Source organism: Cuculus canorus, unplaced genomic scaffold, assembly GCF_017976375.1.
Source record: "Cuculus canorus isolate bCucCan1 unplaced genomic scaffold, bCucCan1.pri scaffold_103_arrow_ctg1, whole genome shotgun sequence".
NCBI classification, from domain to species: Eukaryota; Metazoa; Chordata; class Aves; order Cuculiformes; family Cuculidae; genus Cuculus; species Cuculus canorus.
In genome coordinates this window covers 81649-94159 of record NW_026527753.1, presented here as the reverse complement: position 1 = coordinate 94159, position 12511 = coordinate 81649, and the positions used below count along the sequence as shown (strand labels likewise).

At 49.9% G+C, this 12511-nt stretch overlaps 1 protein-coding gene across 1 annotated transcript; it reads right to left on the bottom strand.

Moving 5' to 3' along the window:
- Window positions 1–5362: 5362 nt before the first annotated feature.
- Window positions 5363–6364, bottom strand: LOC128850584 (olfactory receptor 14A16-like). The gene has a single exon (XM_054055540.1). It carries the CDS (start codon window positions 6317–6319, stop codon window positions 5363–5365), a length of 957 nt encoding a protein of 318 aa, XP_053911515.1. The 5' UTR covers window positions 6320–6364.
- Window positions 6365–12511: the final 6147 nt, after the last annotated feature.

The window sequence follows — 12511 nt, the reverse complement described above, 5'->3', positions numbered from 1 at the left end:
CCTCAGGCAGACAGAAATACTAACAGTATATCATCACCCATCACCTCGAACAATAAAAATCTCTGTTTCTTCTGCCACCGATGTTTTTCGCTGAGAGTGGCATCTATGTTATGGGATCTCCCTCTGGTCAGTCGGGGTCAGCTGTCCTGGCTGTGTCCCCCTGACAACTTCTTGCCCACCTGCAGCCACTTACTGGAAGGCAGCAGAGGTAGGAACTCCTGACGCTGTGCAAAGGAGACAATCACTGCCCTCACTCTTCTGGCACCAGGACGATGCCACAGGACCCAAAGTATCTCCCATGTCAAAAGCAAAGTAAAGAAACTGGAGTGGATCTGGAGGAGGTCTGCCAGGATGGAGTTAGGGGCCCACAGCATGAGGTGTGAGGGCACACTTTGGCCTCCTGGGGAGGCTCGGGACAACCTACTAAGTGGTTCTCTACATCTCCTCCTCCTAAAAGGACTTAGGGTGCAAGAGAGCTCAGGTGACTTCTAGTCCAAAGTCCAGCTCCAAGCAGGGCCTTGTCTGAGGTCAGCCCAGGCTGCTCAGTCCATGTCAGCATCCACAGAGAGAGTTTAGACATCAACAAGGCACTGAGGCTACGATTATAGGAAATGATTTTAGCATTTGACCGGCTCCATAAACATGTCTGTCAGTCATCCACATCTTCTGTGATACCAAGGAATGTCCACATTCTTGTCTAAACGAATTGGATCCTTCTGCCAGACTCCTGGCCCATCCCCAGCCCAAGGGGTTCTTTAGAGAAACGTTGTGGAAGAGTCAGGTAATAGAGGAGTTGGGTCATAGAAAGGTCATAGATAAGTAAGTTCGCATGAGGATTGGGTTATAGAAGGGTAAGAGAGCCCAGCCCAGCTCAGCAGCAGAGGAGCAGCCCAGGGCATTTTAATGACCCTCTGGTAGTTTTGATGCTGAGTCCATGAACCACAGCCCCTTCGAGGAAGTTGAATAAACCTCTCAAGAAGTCAAAGTCAAAGTCCAATTCAATCCCCAAATTTTCTTGCAGTGTTAATGGGTCTCACCGAGGGCACTGCTGAGAAAGCATCTCCAGTGTCCTGTTAGAGCAGAAAACTGGAGGCAGTGAAAACAGGTTAGGAAAAGGCAAGTCCTGGAGTAATGAAAAAATGAATAGATACAGATAGATAGATAGATAGAGAGATAATAAATTATTAATAAATAAATTGTAGTCCTTTTCCAAACCAATGAGCAGGTGTGCTTACGCCAGGCTCAGCCAAAGCACTCTTCAAAACACAAGGACTGCAAACAATACAGACCCGTCCCCAGGTACACGACACAGAAAGGTAAAGTCCTGTTTGCTATGGTTTTTCTCTGTTGCAGAGGCACAGAACTGCTCTGCAGCTTGTGCTGGCACTGGAGGCAGAAGTGCGCTATCCGTCAGCCTGAAGGGAGCGCACACACACGGAGAAGGACTTTGGGCCCCGAGTTCCCTAGAACTGAGTAAGGAACACATCCCAGTAACTCCCATGATACTCTGTCCTTAACTCCTTTTAATATTTAGAGGTAAGATCATTAGACCAAAACATGTGTAAACACGAGAAAAAGGTTTCCGCTGTCACGAAGCCTCTTATTTTCAAAACTATTTCTCGGCACAAACTGTATAAGCAGTCCTATTTAGTTCGCCTCTTACAACTGTTCCTGCACAGTGCTTTGAGGGTGGGTTCAGGGTTTTCATGGGGAAAGGGGGAAAGGAGGGAACATTTTGAATGTGTGTCCCAGAAAAAAGGAAGGAAAGCACCATACTTGGGAAAACAGCTCCAGGCAGGGATGAGAAACTCTCTTCCCAGTGAAGTCCATATTGATGGTGCCATGCTTCTGTGAGTATCACAGAGCACTCTTATAACTCCCTACTAGTGTTTCTCATTTAATTTGCACGATAAAGGTATGGTTTGTATCCTCCGCGTCATTCCACTGGTGCAAAAAGTAGAGGTCCTTACACAGTGATGTATAACCCTAAACCCAGAACAACCTGTCCAGATTGCAGAGAAAATATTCTCATCCCTTTAAAAAGCTTTCAGCCTCATCTGTGCTCCCCACAACTAAGTTGCTTGCATCCTTGAAGAGTGGCTGTTCAGAGTCCCGGGATGCTGAGGACGTGCCCCTATAATTTAGTTTATAGGAGCTGATCTGCTATTTAATCTGGTGTGTGCTGACCTCTGGTGGCAAAAATATCCATAGGAATTACATCTATTTCACTACAGGTTAGAAATGTGAGTTTTCCTCTTACAAGGAGGTAACAGTAAACCAGCAGGACAGGGACCAGAGGGTGGCAAGAAACCCCATCCCTGGAGGTGTGCAGGGCCAGGTTGGATGGGGCTTGGGCAGCCTGATTTAGTGGGATGTGCCTGTCTATGGCAGGGGGGTTGGAAGTAGATGATCTTTAAGGTCCCGTCCAACCCTAACTATTCTATGATTCCATGAAAACAAGGTAAAGGTGGCTCTGATGCTGAGCAAACCTGGATGTGTTTCATTAATCCAAAGGACCAAGCCCTGATCCCATTAACTGAAAGGCCAAGCCCTGACCCCCAGCCCTGAGGAAGGGACATTCTGTCCCTCACTCAGTCCTCATGGCTCTTCCTGGGGCAGTGGAATGTGGAGATGGGCAATGCCAAGGACAGGACCGTGGAAAAACACCTCCTGAGAATGGACAAGGAGGCAATGAGGCCCCAGGGCTGGAAGGATTTGTCATCTCCTCATAGGCATCCATGGCAGAGAGGACAGCCACCACCAAAGTCATGGAAAGGCTGCTCTGGTAGGGAGCTTTCAGCTTTTCCACATCCCTCTGTCCTCTCCACAACATGCTGTCCCACAGTGTTGCATCACCTGTGCCTCTTGCCCTGAGGCTGCACTCATCTCCCCGGCTGCCCCACCTTGCTGTCACCTTCCTTTGCTGATGTCTCTCTGTCCTCCCCGGCTCTTGCTTGACACACAAAGCTCTGGGCTGATCCAGACTCCTTCTGGATGACTTGTGGCACCACAGCACTGCCCTTTGAGTGATATTTCTGTCTCCTCTTGTCCAGCCTGGACCTCCCCAGCTACAAGTTTTAGCATTATTTCTTTCTCCTGCCATTTTCCACTATGCAGAAAAGCTCCACCATCTCTGAAACCACCCTTGAAGCACTCTCAGGCGAATCCTACGGTGTCTGCAGCCTCCACACCAATGAGCCCAGAGGCCACTGGTCATACGCTTGAGGTCTCCAAACCCCATCCTGGGAGGCCTCTGGGCACTCTCCGGGGTGTTTGCAGGTGAAATCATAGTGGTCAGAGGCCAAGAAAGACTTTTTCCCAAAGCCTGTGTTGGCAGGACGAGGGGCAATGGCTTTGAACTGGAAGAGGGGAGATTTAGATTGGATGTAAGGAAGAAACATTTTACCATGAGGGTGTCAAGGAATCAGAACAGGTACCCAGAGAAGTTGTGGATGTTCCATCTCTGGAAGTGTCCAAGGTCAGGAACTTTGAGCTAAAGCGAGAAAACCGATTCAGTTCTAGCTCAGACCGGAACAAACCAGTATGGACTAAGAGATGGAGATTGCCCATGGCACATGGCTATGTATGAGCTTGGGATTGCATTGTAATCATAGTAAAGCTTTAGGCACGTGGACAGAGCGGTTGAGCAAATCACTTTAACAGCTTTAGTATATGAACACAGCCTGATAGATAACAAAAAATATAAAGAGGCCAGTAAAACAATAAGGTTTGGCTTTTGCTCACAAACTTTTGAATGTCGTGTCCATCCCAACAACGACACCTATCTTTCCATATTTGGTTTCTACCGGTATATTCCCTACCTGCATTTCCTTCTCTCTGCACTTGGGGCTTGATTGCGAACACCTTTCTTGTCCTTCAAGGGCCTGGAAATGCCTGCGGGACGTTTGCCACCCACATCTGCCTTTTCCAAGGACCCCAGAACTGCTCTGATTGCTCTGGCACCTTTGAGAGCACATTCAAGGGTCACAGGCAAGGGTGATGCAGCAGGCAGAAACATTTGCACTGAGCCTGTCCAGGGCAGGTGAGATGAATCTCCCTGGACCGGTAGGGTTTTTCCTGGAGGCACACACAGAACTGCCAGGGTTCTGTCAGGAGTCCACATCTCAGCTGGCCTCGTGGACTCCTCATGCACCCAAGGATATTCACCAAGTTTTCACCATTTACACACAAAGGCAGGAGTCACAGGGATTCTCTGGACTCCCAGAGAATCAGATGCACTCAGCCCTGTGGTGTATCCCACCACTCTGTGCTTGTCTGAGATGCCTCATGATATGAGGAATGGACACAGAGACCTCAGTTCAAGAAAGCACATCCCAGTGCTACATTCAGGCACTTACACTCTTGGGATGTTGACCTCAACATGATGTGACCTTGAGAAACTGTCTCACAGACCTTCATGGAACTCAAGGAAGAGCTGTTTGTGTTCTCTTGGGTTCATCTCACCTCACACACGTGACGTACATGCTCACATCTTGTCTGAACAGTGTGAACTTTGAATCTGAGCTCCTCGTTCTGTGTCCTTTCAGAGAGGGACAAAGAGTATCTCCAAGCTGGAGAGAGAGGGCAGTGCTGGGAATGGTGGTTTTGAGGGGCTACTCCAGGATGATTGTCCTGAGGCAGGTTCTGTGTGTGCTACAGCGCATATGGGCACAGACCAGACCCTGTCCTGAAGATCTCCCAGAGGAGGCCTGGATGTGAAAGAAAACTATAGCCTTCCCAAACCCATCACACCTGCAGTGTTTATCTTTACACTGGTGTTTTCATCTAGTGGCTCAGGTTCTTGGACAAACCCCAAAAACCTGAAAACCCTAAGACCTCAGTGCAGGCCTGAGGAGATCTCCTCTCTTTGTGGAAAGGCTGTTGTGGAGGCAGCTCTGTCCCACAAGTGCCCACTGCCTGTCCCTGCCTGCGGGCACAGCACTGCCACGCAGCACCGCTGTGACCAAGCTCAGAGCCCTCAGGCCTTCCAGCAAGGCAAGGGGTGAGGAGGAGAGTGTGGAAGGGGAGAGAGAACAGCTCTGGGAGATCAAGCGCTGGTGCCTGGCAGGGCTGCCGTGCTGGGACTCTTTTCCCCTCCACCCATGCCCACAGGAACTGTCTCAAGAGCTCCAAAACGGCCTTGAAGGAAAGATATCAGAAACAAAACTCTTTGAATATTCCTTTATTTTGTTGAAACACGCAGAGAGTGCAGCTCCTCATTTACACAGACAATTGGTAAGAAAAGAGAAGACAGTGAATAAAAAAAAAAAAAAGATGACAATATTATCATAATTAAAAACCAGCAACACCAATGAATAATACAGAAGTCAGTCTGGGCCTGCTGTGAGTTGCAGGATAACTGTTATGCAGAAGATAACGAGCAGTTCATTGCTTCAGAGAAACAGCCAGTTATCAGTTTCCACACTGCATCCTTGAGCTGCTGGTTCCTCAAGCTGTAGATGAGGGGGTTCAGTGCTGGAGGCACCACTGAGTACAGAAATGACACCACCAAATCCAGGGATGGAGAGGAGATGGAGGGGGGCTTCAGGTAGGCAAATACTCCTGTGCTGATAAAGAGGGAGACCACGGCCAGGTGAGGGAGGCACGTGGAAAAGGCTTTGTGCTGTCCCTTTTCAGAGGGGAACCTCAGCACAGCCCTGAAGATCTGCACGTAGGAAACCACAATGAAAACAAAACAGCCAAAAGCTACAAAAGCACTAACGGTAAGAAGCCCAAACTCCCAGATGTAGGAGTGTGAGCAGGAGAGCTTGAGGATCTGAGGGATTTCACAGAAGAACTGTTCCACAGCATTGCCCTGGCAGAGGGGAAGGGAAAATGTATTGGCCGTGTGCAGCAGAGCATAGAGAAACCCAGCGCCCCAGGCAGCTGCTGCCATGTGGACACAAGCTCTGCTGCCCAGGAGGGTCCCGTAGTGCAGGGGTTTGCAGATGGCAACGTAGCGGTCGTAGGACATGATGGTGAGAAGAGAATACTCTGCTACAATGAAAAACATGTAGAGAAGGACTTGGGCAAGACACCCTGCATAGGAAATAGCCCTTTTGCCCGATAGAGAATTTGCCATGGATTTGGGGACAATGGTGGAGATGGATCCCAGGTCAAGAACAGAGAGGTTGAGGAGGAAGAAGTACATGGGGGTGTGGAGGTGGTGGTCACAGGCAATGGTGGTGATGATGAGGCCGTTGCCCAGGAGGGCAGCCAGGTAGATGCCCAGGAAGAGCCAGAAGTGCAAGAGCTGCAGCTCCCGTGTGTCTGCGAATGCCAGGAGGAGGAACTGGGTGATGGAGCTGCTGTTGGACATCTGCTGCCTCTGGACATGGGGCACTGTTATAGGAGGAAAAGACAGTGACAATTTAAATGAGACTTCTCTGAGCAAAATCAAAGCCATTTCTCCTTCCCCTCTCCCTGCTGCTCACACACTGTCCCTTTTCTCGCAGCCCTTCCTTCAGCTCCGTGCCTGCAGCCCTGCTCGGTGCCGGCTGAATGTGCCGGGAGGAGCAGTGCCTCTGCCCGCTGGCTGCGAGGAGTCAGCCCTGCTCTGCAGCAGGGGGTGATGGGGACGGTGGGGACAGGGGACACTGCTGGGGTTCAGCTTTGTCCTGGGGAACTGCTCCTGGTGCAGAAGGGCCTGGCAGCATCAGCACTGGGCAGTGCTTTTGGCTGTCAGAACCTCTCAGCATCTCTGCTGCACTCCGGGAGAAGAGAGGGAATCCTGCAATGTGAGGGCATTGTCAGTGGCTCAGTGCAGAGGGAGGGGAGCTGCTCTGTCCCTCACTCTTGGTCTCAGCTGCCCTGGGATTGCACCTTTCTGACACAGAGGGGGATCACACTCCCATGTTCCTCTGAAAAAACACCAGGCCCAGCTGAGAGCAGAGGGATCTACTTCACACCACTCAATGCTTCACCCTTTCCTAAGGTCTGAGCACCCCACTTTCAGCCCAGGACACACACGGCTCCTTTCTCCCACCCAACAACAGTTTCTCTCTTGCAGCATCTCTGCATTTCTCCATGAGGATTTCAGGTAACACCAAGATGCTGTGGTAAACATTTGCATAATGGAGGGAAGCTCAGAGCTTGGAAGGAAACCTCAAGGAGAGCCAAATGTCCTCAGGATGGCATTTGATTAGAGGAGATTCAGCTCCTTCCCCAGCCCCACTGACTGCATTGCCCACAGCCTCACAGCTCAGAGCAAAGCTGGGACACGGGTTCCCATGGACACAACAGCAGGAAAGGAGCCACCAGGGCAGTGGGTGACTGTACAGCTGCAACTCCCATCCCCAGAGAGCCTGGCAGTGAGAATGAGAGAACAACAGCAAGAACAGAGACAAGGGGAGAAAGAGGGAGAAAGAGAGTGAGGGTCTGGCTGCGAGAGGCCAGGGCAGAGGCAGCCGGGCACACAGACAGTGTTCCCCTTCCCCAGCTGTGCTCACCCCCTCCCAGACACCAACCTTGCCGGGCAGTTGCTCTCAGCCCCTGTGCTCTGGAGAGGGCACTGGAGCTGTGGCTGCAGAGGAGGGGGTTCAGCCCTGGAGCCCAGAGCCCTGAGGGCAGAGGCTTTGCTGGGGGCGAGAGGAGGCCAGGGGGCTTGCTCAGAGGAAGGGGCTGCCCTGCAGGGGAGCACACACAGCTGTCTGAATTCTCCCTCCCACAACATCTCTGTATGGATTCTCCTCTCATTCCGTGATCCAATGCCTTCTGATGGACATTTTCCTCCTGGGAGGTGTTTCCCTGTCCATGCCTTCTCCCTGTCAGTGCTCACAGACCCCATCTGACCCTCTCTGCTCTCCCCCAGCCCTACACAATCCTGCCTGTTTGCCGGGTAAAGCTGGGCACAGGGTCTTGTTTATAAGCAGAAAAGGACAGCACAGACTGAGCCTGGTGGGTCCAGCAGAGGTGATGCTGGTGGTGTCCGTGGGCAGAGGAGCAGCTGGAGACACTTTAGGAGGCTCCTATCAGACCTACTGACCCCTCAAGGACACAGCTCAGGAGTCTCCCTGATTTGTTCAATCATGACAGCCTTTTTTTTCCTATTTTTTCCACTGAAATTCCCCAAGGACAGGAAAGTGAAAAGGACAAACTGCAGGAGAGTTCCTTATCTTTAATGTGATCTCTGCCCTGATCTTCCCTTTAAAATGTCCTCTTAGAAATATCCTGAAGGCATTTGGAGCTGTGAGCAGCCCTGACTCACACAGCACCTCATGAAAGCAGAAAGACCCTCTCCTGCCAGGAGGTGCTTCTTCCCCCCATACCTTCTCTCTGTCCCTCCATGGGGAACTCCCCAGGCAGGCTGAGCACTGACTCTGTTTTTTTCTCTGCTGGAGAAACAGCAAGAGCCCTCCTGACAGATCCCACAGGCTGTGGCTGTGTTGGCTTTAGGAGATCCCTCCAGGAACAGCACCTGCATTGTCCTGCACCCAGAGACTCACCTGGAGAAGGGCTGTGAAGGTCTTTCTCCAAATGAAGCCTCCTCTTTCCTCCCACCCCACCCTGCCTTTCCCCTCTCTGTGCCTCCCTCCTCTGCCCTCGCTGCCTGCAGGCAGTGCCCTCAGCCCTGCTGGGCTTTGCAGAGGAGCTGCTCCTGCCCAGAGATGGCTCTTTGTAGCGCTGCCCACTTGCCACCAGCTCCCTCCGTGCCAGGAGCCCAGCCCAGCTCAGCAGCAGAGGAGCAGCCCAAGGCAGCCCTTTCTCTGCCCCCTCGGGGCTCCCTCCAGGTGTCCCTGGGGCTCCAGGGAACCTGCTGAGAAACAGCCTGAAGCCATCCCTGATGTTCCCTCTCTCAGCTGGAAGAGACACTTCTGTCCTGCAGTGTCATTGCTCCTGTTAGAAAAACAGCTGGGCATGAAAATCAATGTTATTGTCCCATCATTAGACAGGACAACAGGAAGGTGACAGGGAATGGTCTCAACTCTCCACGCTGCGGGTATCTGTTCCATTGAGTGAATTTATGCATTTCATTATAGGTCTTTAGCCCTGGAGTCTGAAAGACACTCAGCTCTCTTCTGTCCCAGCCATGTCTTTCTGCTAAGCAAAGGCTTCGCACACATGGGGTTTGGACACTTGGTCCCAGTTTTCCTCATTGCAGGGATGAGGTTGCCTGGTGCCACAGCTGCAGGGCTTCAACCCCAATGGGCAGCAGTGCCCTCAGCCAGGGGCACAGGCAGGAGGAGATGGAGCTGTTCCTGTGGGAGACAGAGCTGGGACATGGTCACAGAGCTCAGCACAGAGAGTCTTCAAGGACAGCATCCTCCATGCTCAGCATGGGTCCAGACCAAGATTCAGTCTCAACTTGAAAGGCCATTCAATGGCCCCATGATGAGTGTTTGCTGCTTCAGACCTGTGTGGGCACTGATGAATTCAGGCAGAGCAGGTGTAGAGAGATCTGTGTATCACTGTCTTCCTCTTTGTCCCTGTCTTACCCAGCAAGTTCTCCCAGGCCACTGTGACTCAGGATGGGACTCTGGAGGAGATGGACCAGGGGTGTGTGGGGAACAAGTCAGGGATCGCTTGAGCAAACACAATCCTTCCCAGCCTGCAGGTCAGGAGAGAGATTATCCCAGGGAGCTGAGTGAGCAGGATGATGTCCCAGTGAGGCCATTCTCCATCATTTTCACAAGGCCATGGAGACTCCCTGACCACTGGCACTTCTTCCACTTTGCATGTCCTTTCCAGAAATGGCCAATGGATGAGCAGGGGAGCTAAAGGCTGTGCCGTAGACGTTTTCCCCTCGGATTCTATTTCTGGATATCTGAAAGAGAAGGGGACTGGATTCCCTTTGGGCAGATTGTGTCTCACCATCCTTCTATTACCAAACTCCTCTACGACCTGAATGAACTCTTCTAAGGACCGATACTTCTATGACATAACTCTTCTAAGATTTTTCTATGACCCTATTCTTCGTTTTCCTGACTAAACTCTCATGCTTCTTTGACTTGACTCTCCCATGACCCAAATATTTTATGACCCTTCTAGGGCCCAAATCTTTTATGGCCTGAGACTTCTGTGACGTAACACCTCTATGAACCTTTTGGGACTGAATTCTTCTATTACTCCTCTACTATCCATCTCATCTATAACCTGACTCTTCTTTGACCCGTCCCTTATACGACCTGACACTTCTGTGACTTGAACCTTCTATGACCTTCTATGACTTGACTATTCTCTGGCTCTTCTGTGACATGACTTTCTATGACCCAAGGCTTCTATGACTCTTCTGTGATGCAAATCATCTGTGCCCTGACACTTCTATGACCCGACTCTTCTCATCCAACCCTTCTATGACCAACTGTTCGTTGAACCAATCCTACTGTTAATAGACCTTTCGATGATCTGACCCCTGGATGGTATTATTCTTTTATTAGACACCAGCTGTGTTTTTAGGACTTCTATGGCCCAAAATTCTAGGATCCTTCTGTGACCTAGTCCTTCTATGACCCGACTCTTCAAGGACACACCCCTTCTACAACCCTACTCTTCAGTGAGCCTTGAATGACCCATCTCTTCTATGAAACAACTCTTCTACAATCCCACTCTTCTAAGACTCCTCTATGACCCGACTCCTCTAAAACCCGAGCCTTCTATGGCTCAAGCCTTCTATGACCCAATTCCTCTACGATACTTCTACAGCTTGCTATGACCTGGCTCCTCTAGACCGGAATAATCTATAAGCCAACCATTTTATGACCTGACACTTGTATGACCTGACTCTTTGATAATCCTTCTATGACCAAAGTCTTCTATTATCCAAATAAAGTCTCGTGTTTATTATGACGGAACTCTTCTATTACTCAAAAAATCTATGACCTGAGACTTCTATCACCCAAACATTCTATGAATCTTCTGTGACTGAAATCTTCTATTGTTCCTCTACACCTGACACATCTATAACTCAACTCTTCTGTGACCCATCTCTTATATGACCAGGCCCTTCCACGACTCAAGCCTTCTATGAGACAACACGCAATTCTATGACCTGACTGTTGTCTGACTTATCTATGATGGTAGTTTCCATGACCTGACTCTTCTATGAAACTTCTGTGGCCAGATTCTTCCATCACCGGACTGTTCTATCACTCTTCTGTGACCCAAATCTTCGCTGACACAACCCTTTTGTGACCTTTCTATGACCAAACCCTCCTAAAACCCAAGTAAACTCACACTTCAATGACTCAACTCTTCCATGCCCTAAATATTCTATGATCCATTTATGACCTGAATCATCTATGACCCAGTTCTGCCATGAGAATTCTATGACCCAACACTTCTATCAACCTTCTATGACTGCACTCCTCTGTTACACCACTATGACTCAACTCTTCTATCACCTGACTCTTCTCACACAAAAGTTTTCTGCAACTCTTCTATGAATCAACACTTCTATGACCCTGACCTGCTATGACCTAACTTGTTCGCCACTGCATGGACCTGTGTGAGAGCCTTGGCATCTCCCCTAACTCTACAGGCCTGTATTTGGAATTACATGGAATAACTGCTCCAAATTTGATTCGGCAGTGTGAGAATCATCATGCCAACAGCATCGTCGTAGTCAAAGCCAGATCTGCTTTCCCAGGGCCTGGGGGTCAGGCCTTGGCCTTTCTGCTTCACCAAGCAAACCCAGGCTTTTCTCAGCATCACAGCTGCCTGCACAGCGCCTTTGCCTGCCTGCAATCATGGCCTCCAATTCTCAGCCCTAACGAGTCCCTGGGGAAGCTTTGTCACTAACCATCCTCACTGAGACCGATTAATACTTCAAGGAACTTTGAGTTCTGCTTTTGACTTCTTGAGATGTTTCTTCAGTCTTTTCTAAGGAGCTGAGATTCCAGCACTCATCAGCAAATCCACCCTGGGTCTCATTAAAATACAGAAAACTTTAACGAGCTCTTTGTCTTCTTGGAGATTTCTCCAGGTCTTCAAGCCTTGTACATCTCCTTGGAGTCATTTCCCAGTGTGGTTAAAGAGGAAGATTTCAAAGTGCACCTAAGAAATACATGTTTTTATTTAAGTTCATTTTACCATTCTTTTCAGACTCATAGAATGGTTTGGGTTGGAAGGGACCTTAAAGCCCATCCAGTTCCAACCCCCTTTGCCATGGGCAGGGACACCTGCACTGGACCAGACTGTTCAAGGCCCAATACAACCTGGCCTTGAACACCTCCAGGCAGGGGGCATCCACAGCTTCCCTGGGAAACCTGGGCCACTGCCTCACCAACTTCTTTGTAAACAATTTCTTCCTAATGTTTAATCTAAATCTTTCCCTCTCCAGTTTAAAGCCATTCCCCCTTGCCCTACCACTCCATGTCCTTGGAAAAAGTTCCTCCCCAGCTTTCTTGGTGACCACCTTCAGCTACTGGAAGGCCACTATAAAGTCTTCCCGAAGCCTTCTCTTCTCCAGGTTGAGGAATTTCCAGGAGAAATTCACATTACTTTGTAAAATCTCTATTGAAAGAGCACAGAATTGGTGAAGGTCTCTTGTGAGTGAGGACAAGCAAGCACCAGG

Bases quoted from the DNA above. Each gene is read 5' to 3' on its own strand.
- LOC128850584 (XM_054055540.1), bottom strand. From the start codon at position 6,319: ATGTCCAACAGCAGCTCCATCACCCAGTTCCTCCTCCTGGCATTCGCA.